The sequence below is a fragment of the Dryobates pubescens genome, chromosome 9 (genome assembly GCF_014839835.1).
Source record: "Dryobates pubescens isolate bDryPub1 chromosome 9, bDryPub1.pri, whole genome shotgun sequence".
NCBI lineage: Eukaryota > Metazoa > Chordata > Aves > Piciformes > Picidae > Dryobates > Dryobates pubescens.
The window spans coordinates 9,036,560-9,057,865 of NC_071620.1; the positions used below are offsets into that span (position 1 = coordinate 9,036,560).

Genomic DNA, 21,306 nt, shown 5'->3' on the forward strand with positions numbered 1-21,306 from the left:
GCCTCTATAAGGTTTCCCTAGAGCCTTTTCTCTAGGCTGAACAGCCCCAACTCTCGTAGCCTGTCCCCACAGGGAAGGTGCTCCAGCCCTCTGATCATCTTCATGGCCCTCCACTGGACCTGCTCTAGCAGTTTGGTGTCCTTCTTATGCTGGGGACACCAGAACTGGATGTAGTACTCCAGATGGGGTCTTCCCAGAGGATCACTTCCTTCGTCCTGCTGGTTGCACTTCTTTTGGTGCAGACCAGCATACGGTTGCTTTCTGGGCTGCAAGCGCACATTGATGCCACGTGTTGAGTGTTTTGGCAGCTGACACGCTTATGTCCTTCTCCTCAAGACTGCTCTCAAGCCACTCCTCACCTAGCCTGTATTTGTGCCTGGGATTGCCCTGACCCAGGTGTAGGACCTTGCACTTATCCTTGGGCTTGAGCCCACCTCTCAAGCCTGTCCAAGTCCCCCTGGATGGCATCCCTTCCCTCCAGCATGTCAACTGGACCATGTAGCTTGGTGTTATATACAAACTTGCTGAAGGTGCACTCAATCCCACTGCCCACATCCTCGAGAAAGATGTTAAACAGCACTGGTCCCAGTACTGACCCCTGAGGGATGCCACATGCCCCTGGTCTTCATTCGGATATTTAGCTGTTAACTGCAACTCTCTGAGCATGGTGATCTTGCCAGTTCTTTATCCAGTGAGTGGTCCACCCCTCAAGTCCATGCTTTTCCAATTTGGTGACCAGGATGTCGTGCAGGACAGTGTCAAATGCTTCACTCAAGTCCAGGTAGATTACATCAGTTGCTCTTCCCTTATCCACTGATGCTGTGACTCCATCATAAAAAGCCACCAAGTTTGTCAGGCATGATTTGCCTTTGGTGAAACCACGCTGGTTACCAAAAATCACCTCTTAATTTTCCATATGCCTTAGCAAAGGACACATTAATAGGGCCATGTATCACTAGGGCTTTAAACTATAGCAGGGAAGATTTAGATCACACATTGGAAGAAGTTCTGTACTGTGAAGGTGGTAGAACACTGGAACAGTTTGCCTAGCGTGGTGGTAGAGGCCCCATCCCTGCAAACATTCAAGGTCACACCTGATGGGGCTCCTGTTGGTGATATCCCTGATTATTGCAGGGGTGCTGGACTAGATGACCTTTAAAGGTCTCTTCCAAGTCAGTGCACATTGTGATTAGAAGAAGTTTTTGCTCACTGCAGATGGTAAGACTGATTTGTAAAGAAAAGCATCTTGAAGATGAAGCTAATGTCTCTTTTTTTTTGGTCAGAAGTATTGACAGTGAAGATAATTTGCTTTCAGCTGGGAGTATTCCTTATTCATAAGGCTTTTTCTGGTAGTACTTTCCATCTGGCATCCAGGCATAAGGCAATAGCTTTTGAAGGAGAACCTCATTTCTTCTGAACTCCCAGTTCCCATCTTTGGTAAACAAGCACTTATGAGCTGTTCTCCCCATGTCCCTCCAAGTAAAGGCCTTTATTCCTCTTGCTCCAAGGAGTCCTTACTTTCTTTGTTTGATACTGCCAGCAAATGGCAGCTTGTGTTGTTGACTTTGTGATATAGTTTAAGCCTTTGGAAGGATGTGTTGAAAACCATCAGCGTGTGCTACACACACCATCAAAGAGTTAACAAATGGTAATGACTTTTCAGAGACAAATCGGTGTCCTAGAAGAGGCAGATTCTGTGCTCTAGTAATCAGCCAACAAGGGTAAGACTTCAAAGTGTCCTACTATGCCCATAACATTAATTTTTTATTCTTTTTGTTCAATATTTTTCTGTGTACCTAAGTAAAATACACTTTTGATAGCAGAGAAGATGCAGTGGTAGTTAGACAGATGGCACCTAATCATGTCAGGCTTTTAATCTAAGGAAATAACATGCTTGCAATACATATAGCTAAGGCAATTATTATTAAAATAATTTGTTTTGAATTTCTAATCCCTCTGAAATTTAATAGCTAAAGTATCTTGTGATGAACGTCTAGCAGATTGCATTTAGTAATTAATAAATTGATATACAGTATGTGCTTTTTCGCAGGCTGCCATCTGTTCCTTCCCCTCACTGGGGACAACACTTACCCAGTAATTGTCACACAGTCAGGGTGGTATAAACAGACACAGTTTAGAGCCTCAAATAATTTGTTGGGTTTTTTTTAATTTTAATTTGTAATAATGCTACTGATTTATTTTAATGTATTTTAATATGACTGCAGAAGCTCGATGGTGCTTAACGCCCTGCATAGGAGGTAGCATCACCTCTTTTAGCAGATTTCTCTGATGGCGTGCAGCCTAAAAAGATTTAAGTGATGATTCCATCATGTGGCTTGTCACTGAGTATCACTTTAGCTTCAAACAGCCCTTTTTTGTTTCTGTTCAATCATAGAATCATAGAATTATTAGGGTTGAAAGGGACCTCAAGGATCATCTACCTCCAGCCCCCGCCCCTGCCATGGGCAGGGACACCTCACACTACATCATGTTGCTCAGAGCCACATCCAGCCCAGCCTTGAAAACCTCCAGGGATGAGGCTTCCACCACCTCCCTGGGCAACCTGTTCCAGTGTCTCACCACCCTCCTGGGGAAGAGTTTCCTCCTAATATCCAATCTGAATCTACCCATTTCTAGTTTTGTTCCATTCCCCCTAGTCCTATCATTACCTGACACCCTAAAAAGTCCCTCCCCAGCCTTCTTGTAGGCCCCCTTGAGATACTGGAAGGCCACAATAAGGTCTCCTCGGAGCCTTCTTTTCTCTGGACTGAATAGTCCCAATTCTCTCAGTCTGTCCTCATAGGAGAGGTGCTCCAGCCCTGTCATCCTCATGGCCCTTCTCTGGACATATTCCAGCACCTCCAGATCCTTCCTGTAATAGGGGCTCCAGAACTGGATGCAGTACTCCAGGTGGAGTCTCACCAGAGCGGAGTAGAGGGGGAGAATCACCTCCCTTGACCTGCTGGCTACGCTAGAGATCCTACTCTCTGTAGGTTAAATTGACACTGGACTCAAACTTGCAAGAATTACTGTGCTTTCACCAAAGGACATCAAGGCAGAGGCAAAGGGCCTGAATGTTCACACCTTCTATTCTTCTAAGCAGGGTTTTCAAGGGAGGCTGGATGTTGCTCTGAAGGATACTGGAGCTAGAGCCACAGAAAGATAGGTTCTTCTTGCCTCTTGTGCAGGATGACAGATGGCAAATAAGAGCAGGATCATCTTATGTAGCCCAAACAGGACCAGCAGAAGCATGCTTGGTGCATTTGTGAAATTATGGGACACTTCCCTAGGCATCTGATGACTTTCTTGTCCTTTCCATTTTCCACCATCATCTAGTCACGCCTAATTTCCCTGGTGTTTACTCTGAAGTTGTTGTGTCTTCCTCTGGAGAAAAAGGAGTTAGCTGCATTTGAAGCAAGGCAATGGAGTGAATGAGAAATCAAGTTCTCCAGCCAGAGGGCCCTGCAATGTAAGAGCTGACCCAGCCCTCACAGTATGCCAATTAGTCCCATGTTTATCCTGTGTCTTATGTATAGAAGCAAAATAGAAGTTATAATTGTCAGACGTGTAAAATACCTAAACACATAACAAGGGTAGTGGTGGTAGGAAGTCTTGCAGTGCACGTCCTCAAGTCTTTTGCTTAAAGCAGCACACATCATCATTATCACAACCACTGGGCAAACACACTGTCTTGGCTGGGATGCAGTGGAGGTGTCAAGCCTCTGAACTCCCCTCCTCCAGGCTCCTCAATCATAAATAGACCAGGCATCCTTGTGTTAAATCTGTAATGCCCCTTCTTGCAAAATCAAACTTCAAAGGCTAGTGTCTTTGCTGGCATATGCTTACAGCTGTAGTAGGTGGTCTACACCATGCAGGGAAAGTATCTTTCAGACAGGTATAGATCTCTCTCTGTACCAAGCCAGGCTTTGCCTCTAAGCCAACTGGGTAGTTGGATAAGAGAACAGGACCTTCCACACAGGTAAATATTGCTTTTGTGTACGATCCAGCAGCATGGTCAGGATAATTCAAGACACTACTTACCAAAAAAAATTGGGATATCTGAGAGTAGTTGCTGCACTAGCTTTAAATATGTACCTATAGTGAAATGAGCAAGTTTGCAGCTTCATTTGAAATTACAGGGACAATCTCCATTTTAACTGCGTCATTAAAGTTGCTCTAAAAATTAATGGAAGAGATCAGTCACTAAACTGATCTGTGAACTCCATCCTGTAATACTGGGACTGAGATATTTTGAGAGGAGTTTCCAGTGCTAGCTGTACCGAGGGAATCCAAGTCTGATCACGGAGGAGGTTCTTCTGTAACTCAGGATGCAGAAGGGGATTTGGCCTCCCCTATTTTTCAAAACTCTTTTTGAGATTAGTTGCTCTGATAAGTTGCAGCAAAAATCACTGTGCTCCCAAAACAGTTAGGAACTGGTTTTCAGAGAGGCTTTCCCAGACAAGAAAATCTCTATTCTATCAGTCTGTGGCTACTGAGTAGTTGCAGCTCTCCACAAGCTCCCTCTGTTCCCCCTGCTTCACTGTGAACAGTGATAAAAGCATAGGTACAGTGGAGCTCCCTTTTGAGGCCATGCCTTGAGGCTGACCAAACTTCACCTTGACAGAAACCAGTGATTTTGCTTCAAGCTTGATTGAAAGCCCTCAGCAGAAACATAGCTGTGTTACCATTGTAGGGACATACAAATGAGTTGCTGAGCGAAGCAATTTACTGCTGACCAATTCCTCTAGAGCTGCTGTCCATTTACAGGTTCCTACCCTGCAGCTCCTAAGATATAGCTGGCTGTCTTCTGCAGAGGAATAATGACTCAAGAAGCGTTAGGGAGCACTGCAGCTGAGAAGAGACAACTGGGAGTCACCGATCCCATCATCATACCTCATTTCATTTGAAGGACAGAGCATTAACGAGGTGCTGCCCTGAAACACGAAAGGATGCTGAAAGGAGAGGCAAAATGAGCCTTCACTCTGCATGAAATTAAGATGTCAAAGAACAAAATTAATCAAGATGCCAGCGAAAGTGAGAAGAAATTCTGTAATCATCTATACATCAACATTAGAAGCCTGCATAATAAACAAGAGGAGCTTGAACTGCCTATTTGGGAGCATATTTTGACCTAATTGATACTGCTGAACCCTGCTGGGAAGAACTGATTGATTGGAATATTAAAATTAATGGCTATAACCTATTTAGGAATAATCAAATGTGGAGGAGAAAGGAGAAGGGACAGGCAATCTGTCAAGGGATGCATTGCCTATTTGGAGACATTTGCACCAGAGAAACTTGCTCTCAAGTAATGGGTTAACTTAATTTAACAGCACACGAGTAGAGTACTGAAAATGTCTGCTACCAACTCAGGCTGAACAACAGTACTCATCTGTTTTGTATTGGTGGGAAAAGCTCTGTTTTCTTGAAGGATTTCAGTCTGAGTTATATGCAGTGTCTCATAGTGCCAGTGCTAAGGCACACAGCTAGTAATAGAATAAATAGAATAGAATAGACCAGGTTGGAAGAGACCTTCAAGATCATCACGTCCAACCCATCAACCAATCCAACCCACCTAAACAACTAAACCATGGCACCAAGCACCCCATCAAGTCTCCTCCTGAACACCTCCAATGATGGTGACTCCACCACCTCCCTGGGCAGCCCATTCCAATGGGCAGTCACTCTCTCTGTATAGAACTTCTTCCTAACATGCAGCCTAAACCTCCCCTGGCACAGCCTGAGACTGTGACCTCTTGTTCTGGTGCTGGCTGCCTGGGAGATGAGACCAACATCCTATCACCTAAGTTGGAAATATTCATCTGTATTACACCTCATCCTGACAAGTGTAAATGATTAGTGCAGGTGTTCTTAACTGGAACATATTTATTATGTGCAAACAAAATGCAGCATGGATAAATAGTTCCATATGTATGAGGTCCAGCAAGTTCTGATCAAGAAATAAGGACTGCACTTTTTCTAAAACAAGGCTAAAACAATTAGAGAAAGCAGTTTTAGAAGGGGAGGGAAGGAGAGGGAGGGAAGTTCACACTGAATAGCTTATAGAAACAATTAACAATTAGTTGTGGACTATGTGGATTATGAGAATGGAAAGGTGTCAGGGTATTCACAGGGAGCAGGAAGGGTGTGCATGTATGTGTACGTGTTGCTGCTTTTGCTCCATTACAAAACTGAAATACTAATGGTGAAGCAAAAGAGCTCTGTAAAGCATTCTGGATGTATTAGTAGTCAAGTCAGTAAGTATATATTGGGTATGATGAAATATTTCCATGCTAGGAGTACTGCAGAATGATATTAAACATTGAATGTTGAAGACAGGTGTTTTGTAACCAGCAGGTCTGTCTGGTTTGCACCTGAAAGCTTCAAAAATGGGTGATGAAGAATTCTCTGGGCTGATGACATTTTTTTGGTCTCTTTTTCTTCAACAGAACAATGAGAAATAATGTACAATTATTCAATTAAAATATTTAGTGCCAGTCAACTTGGGTTCATGGAAAACCTTTACTGTGAAATTGTTTTGTGGATTACTTTCTTTCACTTAATTTTCCAAGAAAGGCATCTGTGCAACAGAACATTTTGTGTGAAGTGTACCACCTCAAACCCATAACCTTCCTCAGTCAAAGGCAATCTCTCATGCAAGTCTAAGTTACTAGAGGGTACAACATCCACACAGTGCACATCTAATGTGCAAAAAAGTATTGCCAATCAGTGTATCCTTAAATGTCAAGAAATCATTGCAAAATGTGTGTGTTTCTACTAGGGACTGTTCATGGCCTCTTGACCCCTTCCATTGCTGACTCGGGAGCAAATCAGTCAGTACTGATTTGGTCTGAATGACAGAGAACAAGTCACTGAGCTAGCTGCATGCACAAGCAGATGGCATTTTAGTGTCCAAGGACAGAGTTACATGCAGTGAGTCCCAGATCTAGATGATTTTTCCATGATGTCAGATGCATCTCAGAGGCTGGCAGACTGATGACCCTGTGAAAAACTCACTGGGGAATAACATGTATAATAAAGTGAATGTGAATAATGATGGTAAGTGCAGAAAAGCTGGTCAAAAATTAGCATGATTGTTGGTTGTATTAGCTGAAGAATATCTTAGATGGTATGTGGCTTTGATGTCAACTGTCCTGGAGCAGCACATCCAGCTCTTTTGCCCATAACTCCAGAGGGTGTTAACCTGCTAGGGGAGGGCATCAAGGGTAACAAGAACAGCAAAAGAAGTGGAAATACCATGCACGAGAGCCATGAGAAGTCCCATTTGTTTAACTTGTTCAAACTGTAGAGAATCATTTATTGGCATGGAAAAGTGAGATCTGATACTCAAGGACACTTTAGGATGCCAAACACAGGCATAGGAATGTGGTGTCTCGAAATAAGGTAAAATCAAATGAAAATCACATTTGTAAAGATAAAAGCAAATTACCTCTGCTGCAACTTAATGAGAGTGGTAATTCTATGGTGGGAACTCTGTAATAAAGTTTTATATGTATTAATCTTGGAAAAAGGCACACCATGCTTTATCCAGGAGTTAATTTCAGGGGCACTATTCTTCATGTAAGCACAGGCCCACAGGTAGGAGGGAAAGATTCCTCTCAGCCAAGATCCAGGAAAATAAAGAAGGGCTATTGTGGATTTCTTTTTCCTATTTACATTTTTAAATGTAAATGCAGCACTTTAACTGGTGGTATTTGTTTTGTTGTTGCTACAGCATATAAAGCTGCTACAGAAAGAGGAATCACTTTGACTATTGACAGCCTTGGATAGTCAGCTGTATGCTACCATGATAGAATAGAATAGAATAGAATAGAATAAACCAGGCTGGAAGAGACCTTCAAGATCATCAAGTCCAACCCATCATCCAGCACCACCTAATCAACTAAACCATGCAACCAAGCACCCCATGATACTGCAGTATGTTTAACAGCTCTTTCCCTCTGCAGATTCCTGTGATACTTTTCCTTCTTTTCAAGTATCTAGCTCTCCTTTAGTACATTATTAAGATCAAGAATAGGACAGACTAATGGTAGTGAAGCAATAAAAGTATAGTTTGTTTCTCTTTTACATGTTGAAGAGTCTTTATGTCCATGTCAACAGTTAAGATTGGTGCAGATGTTTGTAAGATAAGAATATTTGAGATGTATATTTTACAATATAGGGTGCCTACAATTTCTATCAATTTCTTGTTAAGATTACTTTCTGTTTTTCTTTTTGTCTGTTACAACTAAACAAGAGTATTCTGGAAAATATACCCCAGCATATATGAGACATGAGCACAGTCTGATCCCATTGTTAAGAATCAAAAAGGGGGAAAAAATTGCAAGTGGTAATCTTGCATAAAGATATCTGTAATTAAAGACTGTCAAAGAAAATAGCATTCAAATCCCTGCTGCCTAGTATTCAAGGACTTTAAAAGGCACAGGGTTTATACATTATCAGGGTTGCTTAGCCTGGAGAAGAGGAGGCTCAGGGGAGACCTTATTGCTGTATACAATTACATGAAGGGAGGTTGTAGCCAGGTGGGGGTTGGTCTCTTCTCCCAGGCAACCTGTGACAGAACAAGAGGACACAGTCTCAAGTTGTGCCAGGGGAGGTTTAGGCTGGAGGTTAGGAAGAAGTTCTTCACATAAAGAGTGATTGGCCATTGGAATGGGCTGCCCAGGGAGGTGGTGGAGTCACCATCACTGGAGGAGTTTAGGAAGAGACTGGATGAGGCGCTTGGTGCCATGGTTTAGTTGATTAGATGGTGTTGAATGATAGGTTGGACTTGATGATCTCAAAGGTCTTTTCCAACCTGGTTAAATCCAATTCTAAAATGTGACTGTGACATGTCAATGCTGGTTGTGTGTCTGATGGGGCAAGGATAAATACAATTCACCAATTTATGAATAAAGGAAGACTCAATCAGTGAAGCATCAGTGTTTTCAGGAATGCTTTCCTGTCATTGGTACCATTCTACCAACCTCCAGTTGCCTGATTTTGAAGAAAGGGGCACTATTAGGGTTAAAAACTTCTGTATGTTATAGCTCCATATTCACAGTATACCTGAAGGTAAAATGGATTTAGGTAAGAAAACTCAGAGCTGAATATAAAAACCATGCTTTCTGTTAACAATGCCTTTTGTTTTTGTTTTAAGAGTATGAAGGATCTGGAACGGAAGTTCAGAGAAAACACTCCAAATGTGGGGTTTGCAAGTATAGGGCTGAGTGTGATGAAGATGCAGAAAATGTTGGGTAAGTAATAAGCTTTCCTTAACAAAGTCACAGTAAGTTGAACTGGTGACCTGAGCCAGTCACTTTGTCTGAACTTACAAACTTAACCATGCCACTTGACCTCATAAATGCATCCAGGGCAAAACTGATGAAAAATGTTGGTTGTTTGTGAGAACTCACACAGAATCACACAGAATACATCCAGTTGGAAGAGACCTCAAAGATCATCCAGTGCAACCCTCAATGAAGCACTGAAGGGTCAACACTAAACCATGTCCTTAAGCGCCAGGTCCACACACTGCTTAAACACCTCCAGGGATGACAGCACTTCCCTGGGCAGACCATTCCAATGTTTTATAATCCTTTCAGGGAAGAAATATTTCCTAACATCCAGCCTGAACCTTCCCTGGCCACAGCTTGAAACCATTTCCTCTAGTCCTGTCACATGACAGCGAGGAGAAGAGGCTGACTCCATCCTTTCTGCAGCCTCCCTTCAGGTAGTTATAGAGAGTGGTGAGGTCTCCCCTCAGCCTCCTCTTCTCCAGACTGAACAACCCCAGCTCCCTCAGACACTTCTTGTAGACCGTGTGCTCCAGGCCCTTTGCCAGCCTTGTTGCCCTTCTCTGAACATGCTCTAGAACCTCAATGTCTTGTAGTGAGGGGCCCAGAACTGAACACAATACTCAAGGTGTGGCCTCACCAGTGCTGACTACAAGGGGATGATCACCTCCCTGTTCCTGCTGGCCACGGTGTTTCTAATGCACACCAGAGTGCCATTGGCTTTCTTGGCCACCTGGGCACACTACTGACTCATATTTAGTGAACTGTCAACCAATCCCCCTAGGTCCCTCGCCAAGTCACAGCTTTCCAACCACACATCCCCAAATCTGTAGCTTACCATGGAGTTGTTACCCAGATGTAGGACCTAGCTCTTGCTCTTGCTAAACTTCATACAATTAGCATTGGCCCATCAGTCTAACCTTTCCAGATCCCATTGTAAAGCTTCCCTACCCTCTAGCAGAACAACACAACCACCCAGCTAGGTCGTCTGCAAACTTATTGAGGGTCCCTTAATCCCCTCATCCAGATCATTGGTAAAGATATTAAAGAGGACAGGCCCCAGTACTGAACCCTGGAGGACACCACTAGTGATTCTGTGTGATTCTGTGACTGGGTGCCAGGCAGATTTAGATCCTTTCACCACCACTCAAACTGAATGATCAAGAAAAAAGAACATTTTTTAAAGAGAGAAGCAGAAGCAGATGCACCACTTTCTGCTACTCAAGGTGCCCGATGGTTAGAGTATACTCTGAATGTCCAAGCTCTGTGTGGCTGTCAGAAAGGGCAGAGACATCATGGGGGGAAAAAAGGGCTCCTTTGGACAGCCTTGTGAGGTATTAAGATTTGATGGAAAGTTAAAAAGGCCCTTCTAATTGATGAGGTTTTGTTTTCCCACAGCCATTGTCCTGGCATTAGCCACCAGTAAGGAAGACGCTTAACTAGAGTCTGGGATGATGGCAGGTACAATGGCTGCAGCCACAGAGGCAGTGCCTGAAGGTGTTTGAGAGACATGCAAATAGTATGGTTTTGTGTATATGGAGGGAACAGCATCAGTGCTAATCATGGGAAGCGTCACTCTTCCTTCTCCTGTCTTTGAGCTGGAACCCATTTCATACTGAAATATGTCTTAATTGGACAAGAATTTATTATGAGATATCAACATGAAGACATCTCAGGCAGTAAAGCAGCCTAGTACTTATATTCAGGATGTATACTCAAGGTTAAATCATAGTGTACAAGGGAAACCAAAATGGTACCAGTGCTCTTGAATAGTGCTAACATGATACTTCACATTTCATAAGATGCCATACTCCCAAAGCAGGCTTGCTGTTTTCTGGAGAGACAAATGAACTGTAGCTGCTTTTTATCATGCTAATAATTTTCTGCAATGTTGCCTTGGTCTGTTTCATTTATGACTGGCAGGATGGGTATAGATTTGCTTGTAACGGGCACTGAGATGTGCTCTTGGCTTTAGAAAATAGATTCTGAAGCATTCAGCTTCAGTAAAACCTTGTCTATTCATTCCACACTGGTACAGTTGGCATTCCTGCAGCCATGAAGTATCTATGAGACGCAGGGTAAGGTTGAGGAGAGTGAAAGATTTATTCCCTGCATACTACTCACATAAATGAAGGCATACTCCCTGCTCTTGACAACAGGAGGAGAGTGCTTTTTTGCCTCTAAGATTCCTTTAGTTAGTCCTCATTAAAAAAAATGTGGAAACAATTTTATGTATACAATACTCAAAAGTTGGAAAATAGTCCCATGAGGGTTGGTCACAATCCATCAGAGATTTTTTTCAGTTCTGTCAGTTCTCCAACCTAAATTCTTTTCTTTTTCTTATTTCTTTTCTTATTTCTTTTGTCTTTTCTTTTCTTTTCTTTTCTTTTCTTTTCTTTTCTTTTCTTTTCTTTTCTTTTCTTTTCTTTTCTTTTCTTTTCTTTTCTTTTCTTTTCTTTTCTTTTCTTTTCGTTTCTTTTCGTTTCGTTTCTTTTCGTTTCTTTTCGTTTCTTTTCTTTTCTTTTTGTTTCTTTTCTTGTCTTTTCTTTTCTTTTCTTTTCTTTTCTTTTCTTTTCTTTTCTTTTCTTTTCTTTTTTCTTTTCTTTTATTTTATTTTCTTCCCTTTCCTTTCCTTCCCTTTCCTTTCCTTCCCTTTCCTTTCCTTCCCTTTCCTTTCCTTCCCTTTCCTTTCCTTCCCTTTCCTTTCCTTCCCTTTCCTTTCCTTTCCTTCCCTTCCCTTTCCTTTCCTTCCCTTTCCTTTCCTTCCCTTTCCTTCCCTTCCCTTTCCTTCCCTTCCCTTCCCTTCCCTTCCCTTCCCTTCCCTTCCCTTTCCTTTCCTTTCCTTTCCTTTCCTTTCCTTTCCTTTCCTTTCCTTTCCTTTCCTTTCCTTTCCTTTCCTTTCCTTTCCTTTCCTTTCCTTTCCTTTCCTTTCCTTTCCTTTCCTTTCCTTTCCTTTCCTTTCCTTTCCTTTCCTTTCCTTTCCTTTCCTTTCCTTTCCTTTCCTTTCCTTTCCTTTCCTTTCCTTTCCTTTCCTTTCCTTTCCTTTCCTTTCCTTTCCTTTCCTTTCCTTTCCTTTCCTTTCCTTTCCTTTCCTTCCCTTCCCTTCCCTTCCCTTCCCTTCCCTTCCCTTCCCTTCCCTTCCCTTCCCTTCCCTTCCCTTCCCTTCCCTTCCCTTCCCTTCCCTTCCCTTCCCTTCCCTTCCCTTTCCTTTCCTTTCCTTTCCTTTCCTTTCCTTTCCTTTCCTTTCCTTTCCTTTCCTTTCCTTCCCTTCCCTTCCCTTCCCTTCCCTTCCCTTCCCTTCCCTTCCCTTCCCTTCCCTTCCCTTCCCTTCCCTTCCCTTCCCTTCCCTTCCCTTCCCTTCCCTTTCCTTCCCTTTCCTTCCCTTTCCTTTCCTTCCCTTTCCTTCCCTTCCCTTCCCTTCCCTTCCCTTCCCTTCCCTTCCCTTCCCTTCCCTTCCCTTCCCTTCCCTTCCCTTCTCTTTTCCTTTTTTCTTTTCTTTTCTTTTCTTTTCTTCTCTTTTCTTCTCTTCTCTTTTCTTCTCTTTTCTTCTCTTCTCTTTTCCTTTTTTCTTTTCTTTTCTCTTCTTTTCTTTTCTTTTCTTTTCTTTTCTCTTCTTTTCTTTTCTTTTCTTTTCTTTTCTTTTCTTTTCTTTTCTTTTCTTTTCTTTTCTTTTTTCTTCTCCTCTCTTTTCTTTTCTTCTCTTTTCTTCTCTTTTCTTCTCTTTTCTTCTCTTTTCTTTTCTTTTCTTTCTTTTATTTTTTCTTCTCCTTTCTTTTCTTTTCTTTTCTTTTCTCTTCTTTTCTTTTCTTTTCTTTTCTTTTCTTTTCTCTTCTTTTCTTTTCTTTTCGTTTCTTTTCTTTTCTTTTATTTTATTTTATTTTATTTTTCTTTTCTTTTCTTTTCTTTTCTTTTCTTTTCTTTTCTTTTCTTTTCTTTTCTTTTCTTTTCTTTTCTTTTCTTTTCTTTTCTTTTCTTTTCTTTTCTTTTCTTTTTTTCTTCTCTTTTCTTCTCTTTTCTCCTTTTTTTACCTTCCTTTTCGTCCCTTTTCTTTTCTTTTCTTTTCTTCTCTTTTCTTTTATCTTCTCTTCTCTTCTCTTCTCTTTTCTTTCCTTTTCTTCTCTTTTTTTATTCTTCCCAGTACCTCTGACCATTAAACTTTGGTGATATTAACTGTATGTTTAGACTTAGACAACATCAGGCTCTGTTAACATAGATTGCCTTCACAAGGTTGATTTTGAAAACTCACATAGAAAGTCACTGACTTGCTTAGGAAGTGTTTAGAATTTGCTTCCTTTCCAGCTGAGTTTCAACATGGCTTTTATCTTAAAAAATTATATCATCATATATAAAATTATTGGCAGCAGAAGTACTTTTGTTTAGGCTTGTATAAATATTGCAATGTTCATCTTATTGTTTAATTTAATTTTGTACCATATTACAGTAGCTGTCACCCCTAGTTCTAGCAAACCATGCAGACACTCTAATTCTATAAAAATTTTCCTTTTCAAGGCATAAGAATGGCTGCTGGAAATTGTTAGCAAAGTAAGGTGGTGTCAATTGAACCCCCAAACAAAATGTGCATTTAGTTCTGTTTAAGTAGACTTCTTAGCCCTTGGTTGCACTCCATGGGTGTTAAAACACTTAATAAAGTGATTCATGTAATTACAGAAGGTATTTAAGGGGATTTTACCTCATGCTAGTAATTGAATGAGTTAGCTGAACTGTCTCCTAATGTTCAGTAGATAATCCCAAGCCATATTCCTGAGATGCTGTCTAATATTCACAGTGAATATGCAGTTCTGCATTTTATCATCCTCTTTTCTGTGCTGTGCAATCTGAGACCTTGCAAACATCGTCTCCTCCTTTTCCACTTGAGAAGCAAACCAGTATCTGCACTCCTACTTTGTGAACAAGGAAACTAAATTACAAATGAAATGATTAGTGAATTAGTGTAAGGGGGGACATCCATGTGATAAATTGATAAAGAAGTGATAAAGGTTTGAGATGAAGGAGCTGGCATTGATGAGAAATATGTGAACCTGCCAACGGGCCAGCCACAACAGCCTGTAGCACAGAATAGGCAAATTTTCCCCAGGAAAGACCCTACTGAAGACAGTTTTATTCCATATGGAGTGTTGCTCATCTTTTGGATTGAAAAAAAGTAGGAGTCCTATGCAAATAAAACAATGGATGGCACCTGATAGTTTCAATGAGAACTGTAGGGTAATTCTTGAAACAAACAAGAAGGAGCAAGACCATTTGGCACTTCCTGATTTTTAGAGTTGGACTTGCTGATGTCTGAGCAAATCCTTTCTTTTTGGAGGTGCATAGTGATAGCATGAGGTCCAATGGGCATGTGTCACAGCACTGAAAATTCTTATTTGACATAAGGGAAATTGTTTCCACCATGAGGGTAGCTGGACACTGGAACAGGATGTCTGGTAAGGCAGTGGCGTTTCCATCTGTGGAGGTGGTCAGGTATCCACAGGTGAGATGCACTCAAAGTGACAAGTTAAACAAGATGTTGTGGTTTGTTTGGGTTGGTTTGTTGTTTTGTTTTGGGTTTTCTTAATCTTAAATTGTATTTTCCTCTGGAAAAGTCACAAATATTTAGTTTTCATGCTTGTCATTAAAGCATTACAGCTGTCACTGATCAAAGCTGCTGCATATGGTTTTATGACACATAGTCTGAAGAATTCAGGCTTTACACAGAGTTTTAGATTTGTATCTTCATTTTGTTTGATTTCCCAGAAACATCTGTCTGAACCAGAAATAGTTACAATGCATAGAAAACTGAATGCAAAAATATAAACAGCTTTATATTTTCCACTGCCTCTGCAAAAATTCTCAACGCTCATTTTAAGTGGACTGACTAAAAGAAATAAAGTCTGAGGAGGTGGTTGTCATAAACAGCACACCATACTTAGAAATTTAATGTCCAACTGTATTTAAATCAGTACCTTTCATCTATATATATGCAAAAGGGTTGAAGAAACATCACAAAAATGTAAGGGGTTTGTTTGTTTGTTTCCTCTTTTCTCATACAACTTATAAGTGTTTTAAAGTGTTGCTAGTCTATGGGCAGGCTTTTCAAAGGCATAGAAAAATCACTTATGGATGCATTGCTCTTAAGCTGCACAAGTGTGTAGTTTTCCATATTGTCCATATGGTGGTTTTGTGTAGCTCTGTGGTATCAGATGCAGACAAGTTTCACATGGATTAGCTGAGGGCTTTTGTCCCATTTAGCAGCAAAACTGAAACATAGGCTGTATATTACCTGGGAAAAGCTATTACCTGAGACCTATCAGTCAGTACCACCCTTTTTGCCCTGCTCATCAAAATGTCTGTCTGACCAGAACCTTTCTGTGCTGTGTTGAGGCAAATTACCTGTAACATGGTAGCAAGGCTGGAAACATACATGAGAGTTAGATAAATTTAAACTCTCGTGTAGGAGACTGGCCAGAAGCCTAAAGATGTAGGCAAGGTTTTTGTGTTTTCTGCTAGAATTTTGAATTAGAAATGCAGTCTGGTTTAGAAGAGGAGATGAAAGTGGCAGCTCAAAGATTGAAACCACCTAGAGCTGATGATGTAAATCCTGTAGGACACCGACCCAAACCCATATGGTTTGCTGTTGATATACTCTGGGGTATCCAGATGGCAGTATTTTCTTAGCACACTGGACTCCTCAGTTCAGGTGATTGTTCATGTGGTGGAGATAAACAGTTCATCCTATCTGAACATAATCAGAAGATAGTGTACTGATAATATTGAAACACTTAAAATAATACAGTATGAATGCAAAGCAAATGGAAACAGGCGTGGTTGTAAAATCCTTTTCATCAGTGTAGCACTTAAATCAATGCTTTCTTCAATGAAAGCTGTGTATATAAATATTTGTAATACTAGTTCTTAAAGAAACTCAGATAAATAATGTTCAGTGTCATTTTGTGAAGCTTCTAAACAACATGATGCCCCAGTGTACTGAAACACAGCTGAATAGCTTTTTTGCTTATTACTATTATTATTATTACAATAACTACCTGTAACAGCATAGAAGCTGATAGTATACAAAAAAAACACCCCAAACCCACCCTAATCTACAAGGAAGTTTATAAGGTGGGCTCTTAAGTATATCTATTTCTTAAGTATATCTATTTCTTCATAAGATTTTTGTGGGTTTAAAGGTTCTTACAATTATCTGGCAGGTTTTCCCACAAGTTCCTTCTTAGGCATACAAAATTCATGTTCAGAGCAAGGGAGAACATTGTAATATGTCTATATTAAATACAAAGAATATATATGTAATATTTATGGGAAACATAATAGTAAATTAGTATAAATATATATAATTTAACATTTCACTTATACTGAATCAGTTGAAGAACAGAAGTTTGAGCTCACATTTGTTCTTCAAATGTGAAGCATCTTTCTGATGTAAAAAGCAGTGCCCCTTATGAAGAGTTACATCCTCTTCTCTCACAATCTTTTGTGGCCTGTGTCGCTTTCCTCTGGCCTGCCAAAGCCCTGCTAGATACTCAAATAAAACGCCACACTAATGTCTAGTAAGTATTGTAAGGAATGTTGTTCTAAAAGCATGTGAAAGTCTGTTATGACTTCAAGGAAATAATATCCAGAATGTGATCATGAACTGCAGAAGAATTTGGGCTGGAAGAGATCTCTAAATCATTGTTTGGTCCAGGTTCCCTGCACTACAACCAGGGATAATATATTCAGGTGGTTCAAGGTTTTGTCCAGGAGAGCTCTGACCAGGGAGATTTGACATCTGGGTATCTACTCAAGTGCTGAGCTGCTCTCCCTTTGAGGAATAATTTCCTTGTGTTCAATCACAATTTCTCTCACTGCAGCTTAAGACTTCCTGAAAAGAGGTTGCAGAGAGGTTGGTGCCGGTCTCTTCTCACAGGTAATTAGCAACAAAATAAGAGGGAATGGCCTCAAATTGCAATAGGGTAGGTTTAGACTGGACAGTAGGAAAAAAAATTTCACAGGAAGAGCAGTCAGACATTGGAATAGGTTGCCCAGGGAGGTGGTTGAGTCTGTGGCTGTGTTTAAAGGTTGTTTAGATGTAGTGCTTGGGGGTATGGCTTAGGAGTGAACTTTGTAGGGCAGCGTCCATGGTTGGACTTGATGATCCCAGGGATCTTTTCCAACATGAATGATTCTAACAATTCTATGACTGTTGTCTTTTGCCCCTCTACTGTGCACTTCTGCTTCCTCTGTCTTCTTGATAACCCCTCTTAGGTTGTTGGTGACAGCAATCAGGCACCTCCTTAGCCTCCTCTTCTCCAGGATGAACAAACCCAGTGCACTCAGTGATTCCTTACACAGCGTGTGCTCCAGCCCTCTACCCATTTCCACTGGATTCTATCTAGTTTTGCCAAGTATTTGCTGTTACTGAGAGGCCCCAAAACTGTACAGAGTGCTCCATATAGAGCCTCATGAGGAATGAGTAAAGGACACTAGTCATTCACCTTGCTCTGCTGGCAGCCCTTCTGTGATGCAGCCCTCGAGCTTGCTGCCACCCTGGATGTTCAGTTCCTTTTCTGCAGAGGTACTCCCCCACCAGTCTGCCCTCAGTCTGGCTTTCCCTTCATCTTCAGACTTCAGGAGGCTCTTCCACCTTGTCAAAGCCCCACTTCAGTCACGCTCTTGCCCTTCATCATATGTTAAGTAGCAACTTTCCTTTCCTGCAATCCCGTAATGGCTGGGGTAAATGTTATTAATTAAACATTAGTTTTAAATGTCTTTTTTTATCTTTTTTTTTTTGGGGGGAGGGGGGGTGGTGTGGTATTTGATAAAGTAGTCATTAATTTAAAAATTATTCTCAGTGTTACCTGTATTTCATTTTTTAACAGATAAAATATGGAAATGAGATTCTGAGCACATTCAATCCTTTTAAAATAAGTGTACTATGTTGTCAAAGGTCTGTTTTGACTCATAATGTAGATTTTCAAGAAAGATTGACAACTGATCCCCAAGCAGACCTCTGAAGATTAACATTTTATGAGATTTACTTTGGAAAGAAAATGTTTCTCAGCAGCACATAGAGATTCAGCTGGCCTATAATTCACAGTGTCCATTTTCACAATGGCCAAACTAGAAACTCAGAACTGTAGGTATCAACCCTTAGATCACAGTATCACAATATCACAGCATCACCAAGGTTGGAAGAGACCTAGAGACCTCAAAGATAATCAAGTCCAACCCATCACCACAGACCTTATGACTAGACCATGGCACCGAGTGCCACGCCCAATCCCCTCTTGAACACCTCCAGGGATGGTGACTCCACCACCTCCCTGGGCAGCCCCTTCCAATGGTTAACAACTCTCTCAGTGAAGAACTTTCTCCTCACCTCGAGCCTAAACTTCCCCTGGTGCAGCTTGAGACTGTGTCCTCTTGTTCTATCACTGGTTGCCTGGGAGAAGACACCAACTCGCTCCTGGCTACAACCACCCTTCAGGTAGTTGTAGAGAGGAATGAGGTCTCCCCTGAGCCTCCTCTTCTCCAGGCTAAACAATCCCAGCTCCCTCAGCCTCTCCTCAAGAGCTTGTTCTCAAGGCCTCTCACCAGCCTTGTTGCCCTTCTCTGGATACGTTCAAGTGTCTCAATGTCCTTCTTAAACTGAGGGGCCCAGAACTGGACACAGTACTCAAGGTGTGGCCTAACCAGTGCAGAGTACAGGGGCAGAATGACTTCCCTGCTCCTGCTGGCCACACTATTCTTGATGCAGGCCAGGATGCCATTGGCCTTCTTGGCCACCTGGGCACACTGCTGGCTCATGTTTAGGCAGCTGTCAATCAGCACTCCCAGGTCCCTTTCTGTTTGGCAGCTCTCCAGCCAATCTCACTGCAGCCTGTAGCTCTACATGGAGTTGTTGTGGCCAAAATGTAGCACCTGGCACTTGGAATTGTTGAATGCCATCCTACTGGACTCTGCCCATCTGTCCAGTCAGTCAAGGTCCCTCTGCAGAGCCCTTCTGCCCTCTAACAGATCAACATCTGCTGTCAGCTTGGTGTCATCTGCAAACTTGCTGATGACTGACTCAATCCCCTCATCCCGATCATCAATGAAGATATTAAAGACCATGGGTCCCAGCACTGATCCCTGGGGCACACCACAGGTGACTGGCTGCCAGCTGGATGTGGCACCATTCACCACCACTCTCTGGGCTCGGCCCTCCAGCCAGTTCCTAACCCATCGCAGTGTGCTCCCATCCAAGCCACGGGCTGACACCTCAGCCAGCAGTTTGCTGTGGGGAAGGTGTCAAAGTCCTTGCTGAAGTCCAGATAGACATCTACAGCCCTCCCCAGTGCTGCCATTTAAAAATCCTAGTCTCTGCCATGTCTGTCTAATTTATCTTTCAGGATAATAATTGGTCTGTTGGAAGGCTGGCATGGTGGTTTGTATTTGCCTCTTTTGACCACTTTTTCACTGTTTCATGATAGACAACTTTTTATGTTTGTATTGGATTTTTTTGTTTGTTTCTTTTGTTGTGGTTTTTTTGTGTGTGTTGCTGCTTTTTGTTGTTGTTTTGGTTTTTTTGTTTTGGGGGTGGGGTAGTGTTTGTTTGGTTTTGTGATTTTGTTGTGTTGGGTTTTTTACCTTTTTTAGGGTCCAGTATCATATGTAGGGTACAATATGGTATGTAGGTATTCATAAGGAAGGGTATCTTAATCCTCTGTAAATGCAATTCACAGTATTCTGGTCCAGGAGGAAAAAAAAGGGTGGGAGGGGAGGGTGGGATTCCTAAGTATAGGAGGAAATCAACCTAAACAAGGGATTTATGATTGTATCATGGGATTACTGAACTATGTAAAACTGGCCTCCAGGATATCCTGGTATAAAAGGATAATGGTCTTTTCTTTATAGTGAATATTAAGAGATTGAATAGATTCTAGCTGGATAACAATCCAGGCCTATTTTTTAGCGTGTGTTTTTAATGATCTTTGCAGCAGTTTGTGCCAGGTCTTTGAAGGCTTCTGCTATTTGAGAGTGGAGGTAGGGTTAGGTCACTGATGTGAGAACAAGCATAAGTTCACCATGTATGCTGCTAGAAGCTCACTGTGGGTAAGGACTGAATTTCTATAGTGGTCAGAGAGAGCCATGCCATGAAATTTAAAAAGGGAGTGAAGGGATGGTTGAAATGGTATTTAAAGGCTGTTCTGCTTTTCTGGGCAGAAGTAAAGACCAAAAGAGTGTTCAAGCAGGACACAGAGAAGCTTGTAGAACTGAAATCTGCTTTTCTTGTACTATAAAGGGATTTTTAAAGACACACAAAACTTATGAAGGTTCAGCTCTAGTTGAACAGGTAGAGAAATCACTTTGAATACCAGATTTTCTTAGTACAGGGTTCATGAGGGAAGAACTGCACACAAGGGAAGAAACATCAAATGGAAAGTAATCCCTCATTTGACATGGTTGTGTTCTTAACTGCAATTGCAACATCCCTGCTATTTCAATTCACCTAAATTTATTCCATCAAGCATACCCTTATCCATCTGCGTGCATTTCACACACTTTGTTTTATTCCAGTGTTTCCATTTCCCATTTGTAAGCAGATGCGCCAGGAAACACATGAGTACCTGAGAAAGCTCACTGTTGCTTTTGGCTAGTGGGAAGGGGTAGCAAGCCTCAAACTCTGTGAGGCCAGGCAGAAAAATAAATTTGTGAGCAAATCCCAGATGGGCACAAAAGCAGCAGCCTGATCTATTGGTTGGAAATGCAAGCCTGCTTCACAACACTGTAATGCTTTTCTTCTTTCCCCCCACCCCGCCTCTCTTTTCTTTGAATTTACTGTGGATTTTAAGCACCCAGAACTTCCAACAAGCTACATACACCTTGAAGCCTGAAAACAAAAAGGAGCCTTGAAATGTGTTCTGATCTCTGGGGATCTAATTAATTTACTGATAGCAGCAAGTGCTCTTGGAGCCTGAGCTCCTGTCACATCATTTTGCTAAACACGTTTTTTCTTTGTTATACCTAGTAGCCC

At 41.6% G+C, this 21,306-nt stretch overlaps 1 protein-coding gene across 2 annotated transcripts in view; it reads left to right on the forward strand.

Annotated features, from left to right (window-relative positions):
- The window catches only part of TMEFF1 (transmembrane protein with EGF like and two follistatin like domains 1), a 147,562-nt gene that overhangs the window by 109,168 nt on the left and 17,088 nt on the right, over nt 1–21,306 (forward strand). For both annotated transcript variants that reach the window (XM_054164345.1, XM_054164344.1), the window contains exon 5: nt 9,161–9,257. In XM_054164345.1, the coding sequence (XP_054020320.1) occupies nt 9,161–9,257 (97 nt within the window). The remainder of the gene's footprint in view (nt 1–9,160; nt 9,258–21,306) is intronic.